Source organism: Cloeon dipterum, chromosome X, assembly GCF_949628265.1.
Source record: "Cloeon dipterum chromosome X, ieCloDipt1.1, whole genome shotgun sequence".
Taxonomy (NCBI): Eukaryota; Metazoa; Arthropoda; class Insecta; order Ephemeroptera; family Baetidae; genus Cloeon; species Cloeon dipterum.
The window spans coordinates 6,370,679-6,395,784 of NC_088790.1; the positions used below are offsets into that span (position 1 = coordinate 6,370,679).

A 25,106-nucleotide genomic window follows, 5' to 3' on the forward strand; every position below is an offset into this window, starting at 1 on the left:
TTAATGTTTTACGACACTCGTTTTCCCATCGTGAATTTGTTGCATAGCATACGTTTCAATTTGCGCGCGCCCACTTTCTTCGCGTGCAAATGAGAATTGCGGTCGTAAACCGCGGCTGGGCAAATAAATTATGAGTGACGCTACTGGAGCTTGTGTTTGTGTCTGGAAAACACCTCTTTCAAGCAGCTGCTTCTTGTTTTTCTCACTTTCCGTGCGAATGGATATTCAGCAACGAGGTTTGCTACTTTTCATGCAGAGCCTAAAGGTGCAATTTTTCCGTCTGCCAAAAACCGAATGTGCTTGTTGGCAATCTTTTATTTTATATTCATGAGACTGGCGAAATTTCATTTGTCGCGCCCACACGCACGCTCGCACGCAATGCCCGCAAAAATTTTGCCTCGAGGGAGCCGTCGGGAGGGATTTTACGCCAATAAAGAGCAGCAGGATTCGATTTTTTATTTTATTACTATCATACTGCGTACACCGCATCCGCATTGGGCAGGCAGGCCGGAAAAGTTAATAATTTGAATCGTGAACAGCGGCACAAAATCTACGCCGAGTGCGTGAATATCGGGAAAAGGCAATTTTGCCGAGCAAAACTTGTAATCCGAGGATAAAAACTTCATTTCTGCTAGCGTCCGCAGAGCAGCAAGAACGCACAAATACCAGAAACAAATTTGAATCTAAAACAGAGTGAGCGTTCGTGCGCGGTGTCTGAAAATAATTTACGCCCGGAAGAAGACAAGAAGTGAAGGGCTGTTTAACTAAAGTTATCGCTTTTCCTAGAACTGTTGCTTTAGATGGATATCTTGTACTCGCCCTGCCGATTCGTTGAATAAATTTTCGTCTCGCGGTCAAAAACGAAGAAAAGTTCCAGTTCAAAGCGAATTCAAACAGGCGTGTTGCAAACTTTGTGCCCCTCGTCATGTTGATAAAAGTCGATTATGCTAACGCGGTGCTTACAAATTCCGCGCGTTATTGGCCAGGACGTGGATGCATCTGCTGCTGCAAAGAATCTTCCACACGAGGCCGCGGACGGATTAAAATCATAAATTCTCAGCTCGCGGCATTAAACCGGTGGGCAAACTTTGAATTAGAATGCACTGCTCACGGTCGGGGTGTGTCCTCTCGTGCCAGGTCCTCTTTGCAAAAAGTTTACCAGACGAGATTTAACGCTCCAGATTTCGACGTCCCAAAACCCACAAGGAAAAAATTTTTGGCTGGCATGCAACTTTATGAATATTATAAATTTCACCTTAAATGAAGGTGAAGTGTTGATTTAGATGACTTTGAAAGGGAGTTCCTTTTGATATTCATGATGAGGAAACGCTATTTTATTACTTAAAGGATTGAGATGCAGAAATGGTTGATAGGCTAATGGTTTAAGCAAGCTTTTATTTTTTTTAGCCATTTTTAAATGCCATTTGATTCGAGTTGAGACTAAAATATATAATATTCAAGGACTATGTTCAATATAATTAAAACCAGGTTTCGTCCTCGAAGTCGAAAGAATTCAAATGGTCGCATTTTTCAAAAATTCAAGGACTAAATTTAATAGTTTTTTATATTCCTCACCATCGGCGGGGAAGTGCGCCCAGCAGAGCAGCTCACCATGCTGAAGGACCACTTCTTGTCTCCGCACTTCGATTTGAATGTCGGGCAAAACCAGCAAGCAACATGCTGTGTTACGTGAGGTAGAAAATTGAAGCTCAACCAAGCTTGCGAGATTGTGAATATGATGCTGCCTCTTGAAATGATGTTTGTACCGCGCAGAACATGCACTCTCGTAATTCCGCTACGGTTAAGAAATAAGATCAACTAAGAGAAACGTCCCTCAGGAGCTCAATATGTCTGCCAGGTAATAAATTACTTGTGGGATTGGATACTTGATATTTATAGAAAATCAGGTAAACCAATAGGTACAGAGTCGTGTTCCATTTTTTCCAAGAAATCCAATCTTTAAAGTTCCGTTAACAACTCTTTAGATTTTTACTGACATAAATGGGATTTTTCCTCAGGGGTTTAGTTTCAGTAGAAGAAAATGTAATTCCAAATGGCTTCATTTATATAACTTTCAATCAGAAATATGTTCGTTAAGATTTACTATACACCGACTCTCTCTAGTTGTATTTCCCAAGTAACACCATACCTTTATCAGAAAACTCCTTATCAATCAGCTCTACTATATATAGTTCACATAGGAAACCACATAAAGCACTGATTTAGGTCGTGCTCTTATTTTATTGTTAGTATTGATCTAGGAAAGCGCACAAGTAATCCAATGGAAAGTTTTAATTGACTCGCAACTTGCTGGCGGTCGCATCTTCCAGAATACAATATTCACAGGTACGTTCCAAAACAAATGTACAACCATCTAGTGGTCTCGGCCTCTTTATGGTCAAGAGGGAAAAAGAGAGAGGGTCAAAGAGGGATCCGGCGTCCAAAATCACCCGTGTTTACCGGCATTGATAAAAAAAACAATCAGCTCTTTCCGCGCACGATAAATATCAACATAAATTCCTCGCAATTATCAAATTAAATTTGCCAATTTGATTGTTTTAACTAAGTAAGCCCCATCTTTTTTAGAAAACGTGACTTCAAAAAATGGCGTAAGCAATGTGTTGCTCGCTTCCCTGGGTTTATTGCGGATCTCGTGTCACACCACATATTTAATTTCAGTTTTTACTACTAATAAAGTAAAATTGGAAATTTTATGTTCAGCAAACTCGAGCAACATAAAATTCTGCTCGAGTGCCACAGTCGAGTGAAATTCCACCTCGCCGTGTCCTACATATCTCAACCAAGTAATTTTAGTGCGCACATTGGAAGTATTACTGGCCCCGCTGCTCATATAGTTCGTGCGATGAATGCACTCTAAAAGAAGGACACGCACCAGCGTATGGACAAATAATAAACTTCCGACAAAATATTTGAAAAATGCGACCAAACAAAATGCTTATTTGCTCGTGCGCGCAAAAAGACAGAGCGCGGGCTGGAGCATCATTGTTTGCTCAAGTTTCAACGGCCGGCGGCACTTTCGCAATCAGGAGAATGGCGCGCAACTCCTCCACTTCACTTGCCAGACCTCCACTCAATTTAGTTTGCAATGCCAAATCTCGGCAAATGCGAAATACATATTTGCTTAACCTCAAAACAAGTTTTGTTGGTTTAGCATGCTGCAAACAAAGCCGATTGGGAAAATCTAGTTATATGATTGAATAGTCAACATTATAGTTGTGAGTTGTGATTGATTTTGGGCGAACGTGCTTGAATAATGTCGGCATCATTTTTCGCGGATTGACCATTACCACACAAGTTTTCAAAACTAACACTAACTCTCCATCATGCACCAACTCTTTGCTGTCCCTTTTAATTTACTTTGGATCCTTACCCACAGCCACCACGTAAGTACACGGGCGCGAAATGGGAGCGGGGGTGCCCAGGGCGAGTAATTGGGCACCCAAATTGCCGCAAATTACTCTGTTCTCTCCAAAGGCCGGCCCCTTCTGCCAAGCAATTCCTTAGGCTCTCTCCCCAGTCCGATTCGGCGTCCAGAATCACCCGGCATAGAATTTACCGGCATAGATAATATATCAACAATCAGCTCTTTTCGCGCACTTATCACGCCATCCACAAAAGCGCGCACGAACAATATCAACACAAGTTCCTCACACATATAAAATTAAATATGCCGATCGTGGGCAATTGGCTTAAATCATCATGATAGCTGTATAATGCTACACATGTTACATATATTATGGATTAGAGTGAATGTACAGTTGAACGTTGATTTGAAAATAGTGCATGGTCATAGAAACAACGTGCAAAACATGATTAAGTTAATTTATTTTTGCACTGAACGCGACAAGGAAATCCACCCGCCACTCACCATTATTTGGTTATCATCAATTCTGTGTACTGAGAAAGGATGTCAGTTCCACCCTGACACATAAATAGGTCGCATGAGAGTCGAGGTTGACAGCGACTGAGCGTGTTAATAAATATCCCACGGTGGTGCTGTTTTGTGTATGATGATGCACTCGCTGTCATATTTGAACTGAGCAAAGCAGACAGAATTTTAATTATGCAATGTTGATGAGCCGCGCGGGAGCAATCGATAAGCCATTTTCCCGATTCGGGCCAATCCATGTGGCAGCGTGTGTAGTGTGTGCGATGACGAGGAAGACCGCCGGTGTTTGTCTGCAGTGCAGAAGCAAAAAATTCTTCCTTAACGAGATAGAGCGTGCAGACACTATTGCTGCACGTTTTCGCCCCGCGTGTTGTTCAAGTAGTAAGGAGTTGAGGATGAGCTGACATTTTTAATGAAAACGTATGGACCTGGAGGGCGAAACGGTCGGTAGGCGGAAGGATGCTAGAGTAAAGAAAGATCTACAGCTTCCGTAAAGACTAAATATATATACAGGTAAACACCGCTATACCATTTCAAATATCAAAGCTAAAGCTCAAGAGGGGAATTAGGGGTAGCTTTAAACGCAAAATGTAATGCACTGTTATTTCCATCATGATCTATTTTGTGTTTTCTAAATAAATTAATTCCTCCCAATTAGAGGTCACTGACGCGAGATTTAAGGTGGTGGATAGCCCGAAATTTTCGCCCAGCGGCTAGGGGCTGGTGCGGCTGACAATACATATAATAAACGTGAAGTTTGACAATGCTTTTTTTCTACGCACTTTTTAATTTTTGACCCTTTTTTGCCGGCGGCGTGGTTGGCGCAGCTAAGCCAGATTAATTCACGACGGCTGGCGGCTGCCCACGTGAGTACGTGACTCGAAATTTGCCGGCTGGTGCGGTGCAGCGCGGCTGGCTGAGACCTCTACTCCTAATATAAATAAAATCAATATTTTGACAACCTCTATCGTACCAAGTTTGTGGAAACAGCAATTATTTGCGTGCGTGTTTGAACTGCTCATGAAATGAAATCAATTTTAATTACCTCCGGTGAAACCAGCAGCAGTCAAAGACAATTTGGCAGGTAACATTTATTTTATGGTTGATTTGTGATTTTGCATTGCGGTCGAGTTAAATTTTAACGACAATCGTTCCACGCGGAATAGCTAACAAATAATGCGAAGTGCGACGCGATTGATTTTGCTTTGGTATCCCTTGCCAAATCGTGCCGTTCGTTTTTACCATTTCATTTCTCGCGGGAGAATTTCATCTAGGTTTTCCCGAAATAAAAAACAGCTCGCAGACTGACATGACTGATCAGCTAGTTATTTACCAAGTGGCATATGTAAACAGAACGAACTTGCCTATTCGTGCGAAAGTAACATTTTGCCCAGCACGCGAAATTGCAGCGTTTTCAGATCCCAAGGGTAACATTCTCGGCTCAAACTTTTTTGGCGTTCTGTTTCAGAAATATGGAGCAGAACCTGAGTTTGCCAAATGCTACGGATGAATTCAACAGCAGCCAGACAGAGGAACTGCATCACAGCTCGTTTACCTGGAATAATGTTATTCTTGTCACAACCCTCAGCATTGTCATAGCTGTTACCATGGTAAGTAATCCATGGAGCGGTATTGAACTTTTACGATATGGTTAGTAACCCAACGTAAAATGAAAATAAAAGGGTGCACGAACGCTTTTTTGATATCCAAAGCCATACCATTAGGATGGAGATATTAAAATTTCGTAAATGTGCTCTGGCAAAAAAAATCGACCCAACACCGCACATCCTCGATGGATGTGAGGGAAAACTGATAATTTGAATGACGAGATCACGCAATTTTTTAGCTGCGGGACGTTCGCGAGATTCTTTTCCAGCGGGAATCGTCGCTAGCGTACGTGTCTGTCAGGGATAAGCCCAAATTTGCATGTCTATCAGATCCAGAGGGAAAAAGGGAAGCAACGTAATAAGAAATATTGCGAGTGAACCTGCAAAACGAGTTAACGAAACGTCCTGCAAAAACGGTCCATTTAAACGAGTGATATATCTCTTCGTGATGGTCCTACTTCCATTTACGAAATTAAATCTGGGAGGGAAATACGCCCTCTGGTGGAATTCACGTTTCGCCGAGCTTAATTAAAAAAAATGAAAGTGCGAGCGATTTCAATTTATTCCCGATAAAAATCCTCTCTAAAAATTGGGTGGCTGATTTTGAAACATTTTCCTCTGAGTTTAGAAGACACCGTTCCGTGAAAAGGAGTCGTTTTTGTTTTTGTAGCTGATTAATTAGTATTGATTTATCGAATGCGCTGATGGATCTTGACACTCCCGCAGCATTAAGAGTGACAGCTGCTTTTGCTCTCATCTCAACAAACAACCTTGCTGCCATAATAAAGATGATGATTTACTCTAGGTTGGCAACACTCTGGTAATTGCTGCCGTGCTGACCACCCGTCGACTGAGAACGGTGACCAACTGCTTTGTCATGTCGTTGGCTGTCGCTGACTGGCTGGTGGGTCTGTTTGTGATGCCGCCAGCGATCGCCTACCAAGTCATGGGTGAGAAGACTTTTTCACCTCAAAGAGCGCACTATATTGCTTTCCATCCTTTTCGTCATAGAAACGAGATTTTTGCTGGATGGTTCTTTTTCTGCGAAATGTCACTGTCTGTTAATAATTAAAGGACATTAATTAATTTAAGTCAAACCCACGCTGCATGCAGTGAAAAGCATTTAACTTCGAATAGAGGCCGAGCGGAATTAAATTAAACCCTCTATGTGAAAGATTAAGTCTTATTTGACAGATGATGCTCTTAACTCTCCACTGTGGAACACATCACGCTAGTCTTAACGAGATTTGAAATCAAATTTAAATATCCCGTCGTTAGAAATGGCCATGTAACAGATTCCAGCACATATCTCCAGTATAACATTAAACCCTTTCGCAACGTCTCTTCTTCTTCCATTTTGATTGAAAATAGCCAAGTTCCGTTATAGCTGTGCGCATTTTTATTACTATTTTCTGAGACCAAAGCTGCCTGTTTTTCTCTTATTTTTTCCTGAAAAGAGATTTTATTTACAAAGGTTCAAAGGGACTCAAAATTAATCACTCTTATAAAAATGTAAGGTCCAACCAGGAAAATGAAAACATTTTATCTTCAAAGATTTTTATTGCAATTTCAAGGAATTTCGTTGTGTTTGTCCAAGTGTACCGGGATTTCCCTGGAAATGGAGTTTCGATATGCTACATTCCATGGAGATGAAATATTCCGTGTGCAGTGGAGCAAAGGTTTCCCGCTTTCCGGAAACCACTCGAGTGAGCTGCAAATGTGATAAAAAGGATGAAAGCTTTTTGGCAGTGGAACCAAGAGTCCGCGACAAAAAACAATCCTTCAACGACCTTTCGGTGCGCGCGTGTTGCAGGCAAGTGGGAGCTGGGCTGGATTCTGTGCGACATCTGGGTGTCCCTGGACGTCCTGCTGTGCACGGCGTCGATCCTCTCGCTCGGCGCCATTTCGATCGATAGGTACCTGGCGGTGACGCAGCCGCTCATTTACAGCCGGCGGCGCCGTTCCAAGAGGCTGGCCCTGGCAATGATCCTGGCCGTGTGGCTCGCGGCCGCCGCCATCACGTGCCCGCCTATCTTCGGCTGGTGCGTTCACTTTGCCTTAATTTGCATGCATATTGTTCGAGTCGGGCCCCTGTCGTAAGCGCTAAAAGTGTTAAAGGAAAGAGTGATTCCACTCTTTCTCTCCTTTCTCCTTGCAGACGAATTCGCAGAAAACGTCTGCTTTTGTTATCTTTTTTATACCACCGTGGCGGCTCCCATGCTACAACGTTCAATTTAATTTGGGGCTCTTGCCCGTCAAGTGCTCTTGCTCCCCTTGAAAAACATTGATCCTTCCCTCTCAAGATAAAAATCGTGATAGGAAAATTTTGACGTGGTATGCAAGCAAGTTTCCAATTAATTTTTAGCAAGGATGAATCTCATTTTGAAAAGCGTGTTCAGTTTTGATTATTAACATGCAAAATCAACACATCAAATTCCTCTCCTCATCTCATTTTTCTTCTAAAAGTAAAAAAATAGCAATTTAAAATCGGGGATGAGTCGATTTTCTTAATGAATTTTGGAAAAAGGTAACAACTATCATTATTATAATGAAGGAGGCAGCAGGCTTAAAAGTGAAATCTTGGCATGTGTCTTCAGATTCGAGATTTATTAAAAGGCAATCTATTTCGGTCTGGTTTATAAAATTTGAAAAATAAATAAAAAAGATGCATATCAACGTTATAGGTCAAAATGGTATAATTGGGTTAAATTTTATTTTATATAATTTTTTCTTGCCTTTATTTGGGGGGAGGGTGGGTGGGATGCTGTTATTTTTAGTTCGAATTTCAGTAAATGTGACATTTTTAGATTTGCTGTAACGAATTTTACTTTTAATAATAAAGTGTCATTCAAGGAAAGTCACAGCTCTAAAGACATCTTTCAATTTTCAAAAGGCGAAATAAATTTAATGTCTCTGTTCGAGCATAATGCTCAAGAAGCTTTTTTGCGGTCGCTGAATGCACACACGAGTGGGATGAGAAGGGTTGTTAAGGGACTTTGTCGTAACGCAATGAGATGCTTAATGCGGCTTATTATCAAGCCGGCGGCAACAGCCGGGTCCTCAATTAAAAATGCCTCTAATTGGAGATCCGTCTCTTGTTACCGCGAGTCGAGTAGAAGTTGTTAACGAGACCAGAACACAGTCATTAGAGCGAACCACGAAGCGAAGGCGTTTTGAATTTTGAGCCCTTTCTTTGCAGGTACGAGCAAGGTCGTCACGAAAACAAGACGTGTCGCTACAACCAAAACCAGGGCTACGTCGTGTTCTCCGCCATGGGCTCATTTTTCCTGCCACTGGTCGTCATGCTGTACGTCTACGCACGTATTTCGTGCGTGATTGCGCGACGTCTCGACCCTTTGGCCGCGGCCGCAGGCACCGAGATTCCCGTCGAGCGAGCGGCCTCCTCCTCTGACAACCACGAACACCGCGGGTGAGTGCGCCCAACGAAAAACTGTAAAATCTCCTCTTTGAAGCGGGCAGCTGACAGCAAAAGTCACTTTCCACCATTTTATATTTTTTGCTCTGAGCGCTTTCATATTCAAAATATATGGTCCGCACGGGCTTTCCTTTGTTCGCCGCACTTCTACTTTTTGCCACTATGTCCGGGTATTAAAAAGTACTACTAGAACTTTGCACATACTCATTGGGAAACCATGCCTAATTTTTGTTTTTGAATGTGGGTAGCTTAATTTCCGTAAATTTCAAAGTTCAATTTTGAGCTGATACCCTTTGCCATTAATTTTGAACATAGATCTCTGAGTGGGTTTAATGGCCATCAAAGATAATTTCTACTTTAATTGCATAAATTGAGGTTCAAAGTGGACCGAATCTTACGTGAAACATTGTACAACAAGCCAGTTGGTCTCACGTGAAGTCATCATGATTACATAGTAATATGTCTGTTGACAGTAATATTTTTTCGTTCAGATGGTTTTTCCATATTATTAATTTGAAGCAATTTTTTGTTGAGATTTAAAAAAACAAGATCTGCATGAATCAATTAAATTTAAATTGGCGTTGATATGAGAACTTCCAATGCATGTGGATGCTCTTAAAAGAGGTTACTATGATTTCAGCTGATATTAAAAGCAGCTACTTTAGTCTAATGTTTTTCTGTAATTTTAATATTGAAATTTCTCACTCAACTAGTTTCACCTGCTGATTGCAGCCCTAGTTCATGAGCTAGGATAGAACAAGTATGTTCATACATTTCCATGAACAAATGTGTTCACTAGAGAATATAAATTAATACTGTAGTTCCTCCTCGTTGTTTTTATATCCTCAACTGTTGCAAAGCTAATATTGAACGTATTTTAACTAGCACTTCTTATTTAACAATGCGATATTCTTTTGTAAAATTATTGGATAGCAATTACACTGTTGTATTTTTGCCAGAAAAAATATCCCCATATCTGTTTAATTAAAAGGCCTACTATCGATGCTTCCCTGATTCTTCTATATTTTACCCTTCATGCAATCTTTCAATTTCCGGTTCATGTGTGGGGGTTTTACTCATATTTTTCTTCCTGGGAGGATGTAAGCTGTTATTTGATGGTTGTTCTCAGCCGTTATTTCTGCAGGAAATCCTGCATATAATACAGAAAACAAACAGCTCGCAATAGCCCGAGGGGACTGTTTTTGACTTAAATTGCAATAAAATCACAGATTGCTTTCAGTTTGTCCATTGATGGAAAAAAATGTCTGTATATTTCTGAGAGCTAAAACGATTCGAAAAAATACACCAGTATTGCAACATTTGCCAATTATCATTTGTTTGTATATTCTTTGCTCAAATCGATATGACTGAAAACAGATGGTGCAAACGTTTTCCCTTCCTTGTAGCGCGTTAAGCGCGTGAAAGCGTCGCAAAATTTATTCCGTTTTGCCAACCCATTTCTCCGTCTGCACAACGCAAGTGAAAGCAGCATTAATTCCAGCGTGTTCTCCACAGGGCGTCGGTGTGCAACACCCCACAACTGCAGAGGCTCCACTCCTGTTGCTCCAATCAGCACGAAGTGCGTACATTAAGCCGGCACGCCGCAGCTCAAGGTAATTAACTCAACCTTAACGTGCAACCTAGGCCTGCGCCTCTATCTCTTTCTGTGTGTAAGCCGACGGTGTGCGCGTGCAGGTTAAAACTCGATTGTTTGGCCCTCGCGCTGAAACTACGTCGGGAATTAATTTAAAACTGCGTGTTAAGTGACTCCGGGGCTAAATTAATTCCGCAGTCCGCTCGTGAGTTTTGCATGCTACCTGGTTGCTTCCCCCTGTTTTCGGCCAGGTGGGCGCGGTGTTTTAGTACACGAGTTTCTATGTCGCCAACTGGGTCGCTCGAAATTCGAAATGAACGTCAAAGGGGCATTTCCCGCTTCCTGCCTAAATCATTTGCATGACATTTGGTATGATAAGAATTGGGATTTATTGACTGTGTGGATCAATACGAATAGCGGTGGAATAAAATTTAGGAATATAAAAAGACCAATTAAGCGAATTGCCTTGATGTGTATGCAAATTCAGCAGGAGGTAGCGTTTTCACAATGACCGCTCACGCAAACCACAAATAACCGTGATGACGTCAGCCTTCTGAAAGCAATGAAATGCCACCGCAGACAGACAAATTTCCCGTGTATTTCCCTCCATTGAACAGAGCGGTACGCGTCATGAGCCCACACTCACTCAGCGATTCATAAATTTTGCACATTCAATTGGCTCTGAGCGTCGAATAATGGCGATGGTGAGTAATAGCCTATTGTCTCGCTCGGAAAAATTATTCCACCCTTGCCGTTGTCGATCCCATTTGACAAGACCCCTTCGCTGTCGACCTTAGAAAAAGTGACACCTGATACTGTCATCAACAACTCATCGATTCCCCATCAAGTGGTTTGATGAGTTTGTGAAGGGCAAATAGCCTGTTTTGTGATGTCAGAATGGAGGCTTCTCTTTTTCAAAGAGACACCAACTCGAAAATCCATGCTCGATAGAGCGCATCCGGTGCTTCTTCTAAGCGAAATTCGATAAAGCCGCATGCTGCACAACTTTATTTTTGCCTCCAGCCGGCAGCTGCGAATGAAATATCCAGTTAACGCTGCTTTTCCGCAGGTCTGCAGAGCCACTCGAGCCGAGTGTCTTCTTTCCGGCGCGAAAGCAAAACAGCGCAGACCCTGCTGTTGGTTGTCGGCGGCTTCGTGGCGTGCTGGCTGCCCTTTTTCGTGCTCTACATCATCACGCCGTTCCTTCCGACCAACCCTCCCCAAGACCTGCAGAGCTACTTCACTTGGCTAGGTAAACACCGCGAGCAACTTTCCTGTGCCTAAAAGCATGTGAGAGCGTAATATTTCCGAGCCCTTCACGGTCAAGCTCATGATTTATATGTAAAATCACTTAGAATCCAACTTCAGTCTCGCCTCTGGCCCCGGCAACAACTTTCGCCGCCGGAGACTATCTTGGCGAACATAAATCATGGCGCTTCTTCAACTTTCGCAGTATTAGCGTCTATTACTCGGGCGTCCCTGCCCCATTTTCCCGCTCTGCAAACTGTTTTACAGCCCCGTTGCACACCCCCAGCCAGTGTTACGGGTATTGCATTACAGCGTCGTTTAAAAAAGTCAAATTGCACCTCGAGTATGTACCATGTGTGCCCACAGGCTGGATCAACTCCGCCATCAACCCGTTTATCTACGCCTTCTACAGCGCCGACTTCAGGGTGGCCTTTTGGCGTCTCACGTGCAAACGCTTCTCCAAGTCGCCGCGGCAGTTTACTCCGGCGGTGGCTGATCCCCTCTACCAACAATCTGACCACAGCTCAGTTCGCCGCAAGCACACCCTCCTGCTCACCTGACCCAAGGCTCCGGTGCAATGAAGGGGGCTCGAAGATTGCGCCCTCTGAAGGCAACCGGGCTTGAACGGTTTTGTTGAGGGTCCTATTTTTAATTGAAGTAGATAATTTCAATTTGAAAAAGCAGTTAGCATATTGCTGTTGTGACCTCGACTGTTTATTTTAAACAATGAATTTTGTTTTTAATGACCAACACTTGCATTTTTATATTTTTAGGATTTTAATACGCATTTTAAAACGAAAGACCTAAGGATTTTATCGACATTGCTCTCTTTTTAAATCATAAGCATTAGTATTAAGGGTGACTTCGGTTAAAAATTGAGGTTTTACAAAAGGGGAAGCTCTCGCTTTGGAATAACAGATATATATGAGCTTGTATGGCGTTGCTGTGCCAACATGAAAACGATATTTTATGGCCATAAATTCGTTTAACCACTTTATCGCCAACTCTCTCCAAAGTCAGATTATAATATATATAATGTTAAAATGTTCAATGTTCAACAGACGATGTAAATCATCCAAAATAATGCAATATCTCAAAGTAACCATTTGTAACATGTCTAGTCATAATTAGACTTTCAAGTCAGTCAATATTTTAGGGCAAATAAGCAGAAGTAATCGGATTTAAGGGTAATGCTGTGTTTCGTGTTATTGATCTGTTGAGAATGCTTGAAATATCTCAAAAGTCAAAGTGAATGGTGCTGCGTTATTGAATGTTCTACTGAAATTAAGATATTCTGCAACTGTGTGCAGTGTTCTCAAAATCAAAATGTGATGTCAAATTAGGTGTGTAAAAATTATTCCATAAATGTTTCTAATCTGTTCTGTTAGCTCATGAATGTACGAATAAAAGTATGAATAAATACATAATTATGTTGAAGAAGTGAATTTCAAAAGCATTTTATTTGAATACTAAACAAACGAATTTCAAAGTCAAATTCATACTAGTAATACAGCTGCACTCTATTATGCAACACGTGCAAGGCATTTATCATCACGGTTGCACAACGTTCAAACTGGGGCAGTCAGTCGATATGCCAAGACCATTCTGGTGCAGCCGGCCATTAAATGTTTGCGCTTTGTTGGGAAATAGGATTCAAAAGTAAATGGAATTAGCTGAGCGAACTGAAACTGCAAATGGACAATTAATAACAAAGCTTTCGCATGCAAATGAGATAATATGATAAATTTTGGAATTTTTGCAAACAATGCACAAGCAAAGCGAAGTCATGTTATTGTTTCTAGTTTATTGAATGATGCAGACAACTCTCGTACCTATAGAATGTAATACATTGATTATGTGCTCCATTCATTTTACGTGTAGTGAGTTTCATTCATTCAACCAGAGGGTTGAGAGCTTGGCCGCCGTCCCGTTAGGGGGGCCCACGTGTGCGGCCGCGGCGCTAATCGATATTCTGCTTGCGGAGGCGCCTTCGAGATGGCTCGAGCGCCCACACAAAACACAGCATCCCACGCATCGTCGAGTGTGTGAAGGCCTGCGGGCGGGCTGCCCTTTCGTAAACAAAGGATGGGTCGAGTGACCTGAGCCGGGCGATGGGCGCCTTCAGGGTGGTTGCGACCTGTCTTCACAGGAGCAGGTACGTGTTCAGGCTGCTCATCTTCATCCTGGTGGTCTCCCTGTGCACGGCGGTTGTCTTCTACCTCAAGGTGGAGGACCGCGGCGACTACCTTGGCCGCCTCCGTGGTCCGCACCACCTTGGACACCAAATAGGCGCCGTGGAGGAATTTATTCCTGGCCTTCACCTGAAGGGCCGACCTTTCGGCTCCAGAACGTACTGCAACTACACGTTCAGGCAAGTCGACTTTTTTATACATCCGATTTGTATATATTCATCTGCAACCTTCAGCAGACCTTTGGACTCGGTCGACCCTTGGGACATATTTTCCTTCGACCCCAGCCTGTCCAAGCCGAGCGTGCAACTAGGCGAGAAGGGTCCATACAGGGTGGTCTACAACATCGTGCCGGGCCAGAATGCCAGTCAAGGCGCCATCACCTACTGCACCCACGCCACCCCCGACTTTCTCTACCATCTGAGCGAGTTGCTGCTCCACTGGGATGACGCCATCAGCGTCACCCTCTTCGCTCCTGGCACGGACGCGCACTTGGCGGCCATCCTTGTCGATAAGCTCTGCAGATGCGTACCACAAATGGCCAGGGTATCCTTTCACCTCGCCTTCCCAAAGGATTTGCCTCCTGCTAAAGGCGAATGGATGCAAGATCCTGACTTGAAGGTACTTGGATTATTTTTTTTTAATCTCCATTCAAATACAAATGAGTAGAGAATCGGTTATAATTCTCTACTCAAATGTTACACTGTTTCATAAGAAACACATATAATAATACAACTTATTTCTTACAAGTTTAAATATTAAATACAATAACATTAGATTAGAAATTTCATTTTATTAAAATTTAGCATGATATTTTACTGCCAATAAATTACGCTCTTTTTTGGAAACGTGAATTTGATCGTTTGATCCAATAAAGCAATTTAAGGTTTTCTGACTTGCTCATGAAAGATCAAATTAAATATAATTACACCTGAGAGGGCAAGAACAATATTATAGATTAAAAACAAAAATCAAAAGCTTTACTTCCTTCAAACTTTTTAAATTATATTGAAAAACTATGTTATCTCTTTTTAGATGCCAGTGTCTCGTGTGAGATTTTTATAATTTTCGAAAGCATTCCAACAAGGACGAAAACCAAATTATATTAAGTTTATTAGTTTGTCCTTCCAAAGAAGCAATAATAGGTGTGCAAGCAAATTGATTTAATAAAAAAGCTCCAAAATTCAGCAATACAATTTCGACGTGATTTAAATTTAATAATTTTTTTTATTATTTTTTTAAGAAAACTAATAATAAACCTGGTTGTTTTGTTGCTAGTTGGGAGACTGCAGTCCACCAGCAAAAAAAGTATTAACGCAGAGAAGATCGCAGGAGCTAACATATCCTGTGAACGTGGGCCGTAATGCCGCCAGGCAAGCGTCGAAAACTAATTTTGTTCTCGTCTCGGACATCGAATTAATTCCAAGCATTGGCCTCAACGAACAATTCGCAGTTTTGCTGCACAGACTGAACGAAAGGAGAAACACCCTGATGAAAATACGAGCGGCCAGCAACTGGACGGGCAAAGGGTTCGTCTACGTTTTGCCCGTTTTCGAGGTAGCGTAAATAGTATAAAGGACACAAAGACGTTTTTTGATATCTTTTCCTTGATTAGGTTGAGCCGTCGGCTAGCGTGCCCCGGGATAAGGAGCAGCTGCTGCAGCTGTACCAGAAAGACAGGGCCGTGTTTTTTCACCGCTGGGTCTGCCCGCACTGCCAGAAATTTCCGGGTCTGCAAAAGTGGCTGAAACGAAAGGGAAAGCCGGGCTTTGTGCAAGTGGGCAGCTTCTTTTGCGCCTGTAATTTGTTACTCAAACAAAACTCAATTTGCAGCCTTTGATGGTGGTCAACCGGGAGTACCCTTTCCACAGATGGGAGCCTGTTTACATAGGCACCAAAAACGAGCCGCTTTACAGCGAGGAACTATCTTGGGAGGGGCAGCAGGATAAAATGACACAGGTATATGCTTACGCAGCCGATTGATGAACGATATGTCTCATTTCAATTTCCGCAGATGGATCAGATGTGTCTCGAAGGATACAAATTTGTGATTTTGGACCGAGCTTTCCTAGTTCATTCGCCAGGAATTAAACGGAAATCGTCGCCAGTAGTGAGCAAGTGGCGCAAGCCACACGAGCAGAGAAACATGAAGCTCTACATCAGCATTACGCAAAATTTGCTGAAACAATACAAAAACCCAAACCAGCGGTGCAAATTGCAATGATCTCTCTTAAAACGCGTTTTGTATACTTAATTGTACCATACAACTTCCTCCTGTGATTGTGGTTATTTTCCCATGATAATTTTAGTAGTGATTCCGACTAGTGAATGAAATTTTGTAATGTCTGTGATTCACATGCACTTCGCTGACGCAAACTAAATCTCTATGAACTGTTGCCGATGATCGAGTTTATTTAATCAGGACGGGGCTTTCAAAACACTTCACCTCAGTAGAATTTGGATTGATAGAACTAATTCTGTACTCTACGAAAGTGAACAGCGTGTATATCATTCCATTCTAAACTAGTCAGAAGCCGCTGAAGATTTTTACCTGATATATTGTATCTCACATGCAAATGCATGTAAATTTTTGAAATGCACTTGGGCATTAAGTTTGGAAGCCGTTGTTTGGCCTTTGATTGATCTGCTTTGACCCTGACGATAAAAAGACAGTTCCATAGTATGAAAAATAATAATTTTGAAAACACCAAAAGACACAGCCCCTCCAAAATTGTTGTACGTACATACGCGAATACGCATTCTAAAATCTTCCTTATAGTACACATGCCATGTATGCAAAGTAAGCGCGTAAAAACTATTTTAAAAGAAACGGGAACTCTGCATTGCTGTCAGTGTTTGCATACTAAACGAATCTTTGACCCAAGTAACGCGTGAGTGTTTAGCATTTAGTCAATTACATCGGTGTGTCATCCACGACCAATTTGTGTTGCCAAAAGACCCTGTGAAGCGATTTTTATATATTCTTGTATTCACGAGCTGTCAGTGTTGCGATGAAAATGAAAAAAAAAATGAGAAGCACTAAAAATGTAGTTGATTGATATTGTTCTGCAAAGTAATGACATTAAAGATGAATTTTTAAATGCAGCTAGAGTCTTTTTCACTCTTTCCACTTACCCTGCGTAGGATGGTAACCGTCGTTAATAATAACCGGCCGACCGATAGCCGTTTTAGAATAATGGACAGCTGTCACTAGCGCTCGACTTGCGTTCGTTTGTCATCGCCGGCCAAAAGTAATTACATAAGAGCATATTTCTAGTGTGTTGCCTGCGAACGAGGTTGTTAAAACGTTTGTAAAGTGCTATATGCAACAAATTCAATTCATGCAAGTGAAAAAGGAAAGCGCGACATTTCTTAGAAGCAGCGTTTTATATTTTTAAGACAAGATTTTTCCTCCGTGACGCATTCGGCTATTGAATCAATGCACAGAGCATTTCCTTTAACTCTGCCCCACGCTTGGAGACACAAGTTACGAGTCCAGACGATGAGAACATTCACTCTTCTCCAGACGAGCGAGCGTACACTCCCGTGAATCATCCGGCAATAATTATCTCTCGTCGCCTGCAGTGCTGTTTTATGCAACCTGTGCGACGTGCATGACCGGCTATTTGCATACTCATGCAAAGACTACAAGATTGCTGATTAGTACAAAAACATGAAAGGTCAATAGAATAACTTTCTTGACTCATGACATGATATTAAAAGGTAATGGGACAAAATATTCTCCACCGTCGCCGAAGCAAAACAATCAGATAAAAATACTTACTCTATGTATTATGCAAGGAAATATTCCAAGACCAATAAGCAAGAAGCTTGAAAAACTACTATTTAAAATATTTTAATTAAACGACTAATATCAGTAAAAATCTATTATGTTTATAACAAATGTAAATTTTCACATAGTTTAAAAAAATTTACAAAAAATTTACTGATCATTTGTAAAATAAATTAACAAAATGTTGCATAGAATTACAATTTTAAATTTAAATTTCTGAATTTTAATATTCAAGCTTTTAAATTTTTCTTTTAACAGGAAGTATTATAATTTATAAATACAAATCTGTGTCATAATATTGTTGGTGTAAGAATTAACCTTTCTCATAATGGGACTTTCTTTGCCTTGCATATTTTACCAACAATTATTGGTAAAAATAGAAAATAAAGAAAGACAATTTTTAAGCACGATTGATAAAGAAAAAATGGCTTTATTTGTATGCAATGAGCATTTTAGAAAATTTCTTTCTCCTTCGCAACAACGCCAGCATTTTATGGCAGCAGACACTTATTTCCCCTCACAAGAATCACCTGTAGAGCATAAATAATAGTGAGCGCATCCGCGGCGACTTCTTGCATTTCGCGGACACTCGGTTGACACTGACGCGCGCGTGTGTTGTGTGCGGCTGCGTTTTCTGGTGCGGCGCGGGCAATAATTATTTAATTGAAGTGCGAGTATCGGTAGAGAGGCTCCGCAAATAGACCCCACGTGACGTGGGCACACGGCCAGCGCTCGGCCAGCAGTGCTAGAGCAGCATTTAGTGTTCGGGGGTGCCTGCGGGCCTGCACTAGTCCCCCCTGAGTGATGAGCATGTGAGTGTGGTGCGCTGGAGACGGAGCCCAGGGTCAAAGGTCAAGCTCATGGGCATACTTACCACTGCTGACCCCTATTCCTCAAGCAACGGTGAGTTCAGTGCGTGTCCTCCGGCCGCGACCACTGATTGATTGGACACGATGGCGCTAGGCCTGTCGTGTCCGATGGAGGCCGACACTGTGGTGATGTGTGAATTCGGCCGACGCATACACAATATTCGATTTTCGTGCACTGTATCAGCCTGTGGTTCGTCGACGAAGGAATAATGACCCGACTGCCGTGCTGCTTCAGCTGAATGGGTTAATTAGACTCTTTGAAGTGGGAATATCGGGATCTGGTAATTGGCTAATTGTTCGCGTGTCGCAGAACGTCGGTTGATTTTGCGGTAGGGAAAACAACATTTCGGATTAATTTGTAAAAAAACACTCACGCAGCACGGAAAAATGTAAAATAAAATTTTGGAACGGATTTTCAGAAGGAATTCTTACTCGAAAAGGCATAATGTGAGTCAAGAATGTTCAGCTGTTGTTTATTCGAATTTGAGTCACTTCTTCATAGCAAATCGCGTGGATGTGCGTTCATTTGCTTTCTTTATGCTTAATGTGGATAAATTTCAATCCTTCTCACAATGTTTAACTAAATTGTTTTCATAATTTTCAGATCTACATAAATCAAAATATTTTTGTGTTTATAAAAACAATACGATGTTGTAGGTACTAAATAACGGAAAATCAGAGGCAAAATTAAACACTTAATGTATTAACAATTAGAACACACGGAAATGCTTAAACTCACTTAAGCGATAAGAGCTTACCGCAGAAAAATGTGACATGAAATAATCAATTTGTTGTGGAAAAAAGCAACAAACCCCACCATTATGAGGTATTACAATTTAGTTACTAAAATGATAATTTTCAATTTGCGTGTACGGTTAAATATTTAAACAAACTTTACAGATATTCGATAAATTTTCAACTCACTTGACCATGCCAATAGATAGAAAATTTCCATTTTCACGCTAGGAATTTTCTCTATTTGTTATTAATGTCAATTGTAATCAGCCTAGGCTGTTCATTCCATGAATTACAGCGCAAACTGATAAAATTAGAATATTATCTTCAATGAAACGTTAATACGTTTTTCATAAATATTTCCCTGTTCAATATTTCCTAATCAATGCAAGCAATTAGTGGAAAAGGATGAAGTTCAGATTTTTAGGAATATAAAGAACACAATTAAACTACTTTAAATCTCTATTAATCCCGACAGCCATTGAAATTTTCATCCTCCAGCACAATTTTCATTTAGCCGAAAATAAATTGGCCGGCTTTGCCTTGATACAATGCAGCTTCAGGGATGATTGAACTCGGAGTTTCGAACAACCAATCGGCACTCGCGAGCGCGCCTGACGCCCGCTGGAATTTCATCTCGCAAATTAATGGGCCGCAAGGCTAAATATTTACGCTGAGGCCGGGCCGGTCGGCGGATTTACACAATTTAATCAGAAAAATGCGAGAGCACGGCGCCATGCCGCCGCCGCAGCCGCCGCAGCCGAGAACCCATCTAGCGGCAAATGCGCTGACAAAAGTGAATTGTAAATAAATTCTAATGGCACACATGTTTAATTTCAAGTCGGCGTCGCACGCGCACTGGCGTTTGTGTCGCTTGTGTCCGCGGCGCGCGGCGGCCCGCCGGAAATAGTGGCCTCTCGCTGAAAACACGCCCGCCCTGCGCTGTAAACTCACTCGCGGCGTGCAAGTAGTACAACATTTTCCGACTCTTTTGACACACAAATAGCCCAGCACCGCGTTTGATATTTATATTATGAAAGAGCGCGATCGTGCGCCGCGTGACACTCACATTGGCATCTCGCGAGACGCGCGCCACCGCTGCCTGCTTCTCGCTTCTCGCGCCGCGCACAATATTGGAAACAGGCCGACCGACCGTCGTTCTCGTCGAAATCTTGTGACTTTTGCGTGGCAGGCCGGTCGGCGTTTTGCGAAATATGCGCCGATTTGTTTTTAGATATTGCGGCGCGTTTATTTGCGAACGCCGCATCTATTTAAAACAATAAAGCTGCCGCGTGCCCGAAATAGACGCCGATATGCCGGCTATTCTTGAGATTTTAATTGCGATGTCGCGCTCTCTTAATATCTCCATTTGCAGCTCTATTCAGGCCCCTTAACGAAATGCACTAGAAATATCTGTAGATTGATCATTTATCCTTATTTTTCCTAATGCTATGGGGATTGATTCAAAAAATCCTTGTATCCAACAAAGTTGATTCATTTTTATTTCTTAAACATACTTAAATCAAGCAGACTTTAAATTTTGCGCTTTTTTCTTGACATGATCACCAGCTTATGCATTTAAAAATGCGCTATGATTATTAATTATTAAAATCAAATCTTGATTGTCACTGGCTTGATTTAATTATGATGGCACAGAAATTAGGATATTCCAATAATGATTAGACGCGGCGACAACAAGCTACTGCGGGGAAAAGTGGTTTCAAGGCTCACGCTAATATATGCGTTGACACGATTTTCGCCTCGACCGGCGCGGCCAAATTTCACTCTCGATTAATTTTCTGTGAAAATCGCTGACGTATTATGTTTTGGCCGACTTTCGAAGCTGGAGCTGAAACTGGCTGGTTGGCGCAGGCGGCCGCCGCCGCCGCGTGTGTTAGAGGATGCCATTTGTTTCGGCAGTGTTTATACAAGAGGATCGCTTTAGTGGCTTTTATTCTCCACGGGGGCTATGCCTGTAATAGTTGCATATGCTCCATCAGCCTCGAAAAACATACGTCCGTCCACCAATCCCAGTGGCAATTTCAGTGCCACAATACTGCCTCTTGATTGGATTTTGTCCGTCAAGACCCGAGCTTCGTCTGCTTTTTGCGAGGAAGAAAAATCCCTCTAGCAAGAAATTGGGTAAATTGGAGGTAGATGGTCGGAATCCTAAAAAAATATGGTATTCTCTCAAATGGAAAGGATCAATTACGCACCGCAGGCTTTAGTCTGGACTTTTGCTGCTTTCTTGCAAAATAAATAATAAAAAAGGGTTAAGGTGCAAGAGTGTCTTTCAACTGAAATTGATTATTCTGTAAAGTAGGGAAGAGTCACCACATATTTTAGTAAATTAAATCAAGTTCATTCTGTTCCTTTATCTCCATTTTGATTGATTAGAGTTTTCCTTGAATTTGAATGCTATTTGCCATTAAACCCTAATATCGAGTGCCTTCATTGTTAAAAATCTTTTCATTTAGATTAAAATTATAATGTCTTCAACTTTTCGTTTTAGTTGCATTGAAATTTGGTTATCAATTAAAATCTGCACATTCTTTTCCATAACAAATAACAAAATAATCACGATTTTTGAGGAAGATCAACAACTTTGCAAATTCTACCCAAAAATAAATATTTTTAGTATCTCTCAAATTTTTCTAGCTGACCCATCAGCTATAAATCTGTCATAGCATGTAACTAAATCTTCTTCGAGCGCCGTGACAGGGTTCATTGGTTTTCACTGGTCACGGTATGAATAGCCTTTTTGTTAAAAGGCCCAGAGTAAACAAGTCCGCCGAGTTCTAGAGAAGCGACGAGGAAAAAGTGCCGCGGCCAAAAATCCCAGTCGAAAAACCCCGCGCGCGTCCAATAATTAGTGCGATCATATTCTGAGAAGGCGTTTCTGCGTGTTAAAAATAGCGCGCAGTGGCTGGAGCGCCGCGTTTGTTTTAAAAAGGTATATGATCGGTTCTGGCCGGCAGTATTTTTAGGAAGGCCTTCCCAATAATTGCAGCCAGCAGGCCAGACACTTCCAACCGCAGCGAGCAAACACCAAGCAGAACGCTCACACTTGAAACGCGAAGGTCGAGAACCGCTCCGACGGCAGACACTTCTGGAATTGGGGCTTGGGGCTGACGTGCGATTAAGTTTTGGATCAATGGCAGCGTACGCTGATAAAATCTGCATTAATAAGATGATCAAATTCACGCATTGAACTGATTAATTTTTTAAAACTGCTTTCAAATTCCTGCAGTGACGTTAGCAAAAACATGTTACAAAAAATCTCTCCCTAAAAGCAACGTTAATGCCGGGAAGAAGGGCATATTGTTGTGGTTGTCGCGGAATCCTTGTGTTTATTTCTAGTGAGCTTTTGTGCCGCGTGTGTCACGCGTCCCTCTGCCACCATCTCCACCGCAGGACGGCGAGAAGAAAAGCGCCAATAAATAACCGGCAGCACGTTGTCATCCGCTGAAACATAATCTAATTCAGCCCTGGTCGCGGGAAAATGGCCGCAAACGCGCACACGCGTTTTATTTCTGAAGCAACCATGCGTCTCTTTCAGTTGTTCTGTTTGATCATATGATTCATTGCATGCGAAAAGTGCGCTACCATAACATCACCCTTTAAAAATAGCCGGCAGATACAGTGAAAACGCGGGCGCGGGGCCGTTTTTATTCCAGAGCCAGCACAAGCCTATATCAAAAAGCGGTGGCCAGATGTATTAATTGACGCCTTTCCGGGTCACTCTTCGTTTCATCTAAAAAACTAGACGAATCACTAAAAACTTTGCATCATTTCTTGCCTTTGTTACAGTTAATTAATTAAAACTCGATCTTCCCTCTTTTTTCTTTGAATTCACAAATTTTTTTACATTCTAATTCCATTAATCCAAGTTAAAAAATAGTAAAAGGTTTCTGAGTAATGAGATAACCTTCTTCCCCGAGGCTACAATTTAATATTTCTAATTAATTACCGCAGATCATTAGCCTCTTGTGCCTCTCTACATTTTGAAACTTCTTAACGATGGCGTTAAATCAGAGGGGCGAGGCATGAAATTGACGTGGAAAAATTTCAATCAGTCTCGTGAGGGTTCTATTAAGAGATTCATTGGCCAGAATCCAAGTCGACGGTCCAGACCGAGAGGCTGCGAGAACCATCTGACGGAGTTGTGCGGCACCCCGAGCGCTGAGACTGAAGAAAGTGCTGCCCCGTGGTCAGTTGTCATGGTAATATCGACCCGCGACATCTCTTAAGTTTTCCACCAGAACTCGCGAATGCGGCGTGGCGTGGGTGGCTTTTTGTGAATAGTTAGAGACAGAGAGGTGCGAAACATTAATCAAACAAAAAGACACCCCGTGGTGCCTGGCAAAGGATTACTTTCATGCGGCTTTTCTCTAATGCAGCTTTTTTGTTATTGATCAAAGGGTTGACTGCGCATGTCAACCCTTGCGAGTACTTCACGGAAATGTGATTGTTACTGCTAATGAAAGTTGTTGTTCGTGACAGGGGATAATTAAGATTTTCCAACTATCAAACTGCACAGGGTTGTTATTTGTAAAAGTCACGGAGCGCACAGTCTCTCATTATTTATGAAGTAGAGCAAACGTTTATGATCGGCTCGTTAACAGATTTTTCCGTAACGACAGATGGTATTGGTTGCGCACTCACTCAAACGGCGAAGCTTGCGTTCCTTTTCAAAGGTTGGCGCAGTTAGGCAATATGTGAGCATCGCTGTCACGCAGGTTGCATTCTCACGAGCTTTTCATTATGAATGCAAATCCGCTGTCAATGTCAACGACTTATTTCTATATAATTCTTTTCCACGAACGCATTTTTATATTTGCCTCAGAGCACTTGCAGAATCAAAGCAAAATGCAAAGAGATCAACAAAAAATAAGCCGCTTTTCTCTTTTGTACGACAGAATGCGTCTAAAAATGCTCTCTCCTTTTCATATTTTATTGCTCAATCGCACTGTGCGCAAATGATGCAAATTTCAAAATAAAATCGCAATAACTGTGCATTATTTGATAAATATTTACTTGGTAAGAAACTCTTTTTGATTACAAAAAAATTTATGTAGGAAAAGAACGAAAATTATTCTTGTTTATTCTGCCTTGTCATAAATACATAAAATAATTGGATATAAAATCACATAGTAACATGATAAATGATAAAAAGATTTCTTCTGCTCTCTAGAGCGTTGTAATTAAAATAAAATTTGTTTTATATGGTATTTTTCAGTAATTAAAAATAATTCTCTTCCAACTGATACATCCAGTTACGCTTTTAAAAAAAGTGTTTAAACGTTTATGTGTTTACGATGATTGTTCACTTTAAATTTTGACTTCAGCGGATTGCTAATTTGTTCAAAATATCTTTGCTTTCTTAAATAACTTTTGTGTAAAAGAAAATATTAATTATTATTATTGCTTGACAGAGATGCCAGTGAATGTCACATAATTCAGTTTGATGACTTGGGAGGCACGACACGTGTTTCAAAAGGCCAAAAATAATTCCTAAGAAACTCAGTCCGATTGTTGTCCTTGCGGTGCAATATCGTGTGGAGGGGAAAATACAGTAAATTGCAAGCATGTATGTTTACAATGTCAACTACGTCAATGGCTATTCTCCTCCGTCGGCGCTGTGCGCTGCCGTCTTGAAAATTTGCGCACACGACTGCCTGTTAAATAATCAAGGCGATTGTCGAAATGCTCGCGTGCCGTCAGA

At 41.6% G+C, this 25,106-nt stretch overlaps 2 protein-coding genes across 3 annotated transcripts in view; both read left to right on the forward strand.

The window, feature by feature from the left end:
* Window positions 1–13,226, forward strand: part of LOC135946568 (tyramine receptor 1-like) — a 46,185-nt gene extending 32,959 nt beyond the window's left edge. For both annotated transcript variants that reach the window (XM_065494842.1, XM_065494843.1), the window contains exons 2-8: window positions 5,379–5,520; window positions 6,323–6,467; window positions 7,331–7,559; window positions 8,717–8,947; window positions 10,469–10,566; window positions 11,617–11,799; window positions 12,162–13,226. In XM_065494842.1, the coding sequence (XP_065350914.1) occupies window positions 5,383–5,520; window positions 6,323–6,467; window positions 7,331–7,559; window positions 8,717–8,947; window positions 10,469–10,566; window positions 11,617–11,799; window positions 12,162–12,355 (1,218 nt within the window). In that variant the 5' untranslated portion in view covers window positions 5,379–5,382 and the 3' untranslated portion in view covers window positions 12,356–13,226. The remainder of the gene's footprint in view (window positions 1–5,378; window positions 5,521–6,322; window positions 6,468–7,330; window positions 7,560–8,716; window positions 8,948–10,468; window positions 10,567–11,616; window positions 11,800–12,161) is intronic.
* Window positions 13,227–13,800: 574 nt separating this feature from the next.
* LOC135946593 (beta-1,4-glucuronyltransferase 1-like) lies at window positions 13,801–17,089 on the forward strand. The gene is made up of 6 exons (XM_065494880.1): window positions 13,801–14,166; window positions 14,224–14,605; window positions 15,263–15,541; window positions 15,600–15,761; window positions 15,818–15,943; window positions 15,999–17,089. Exons 1-6 carry the CDS (start codon window positions 13,907–13,909, stop codon window positions 16,206–16,208), a joined length of 1,419 nt encoding a protein of 472 aa, XP_065350952.1. The 5' UTR covers window positions 13,801–13,906; the 3' UTR covers window positions 16,209–17,089.
* The last annotated feature ends 8,017 nt before the right edge of the window (window positions 17,090–25,106 follow it).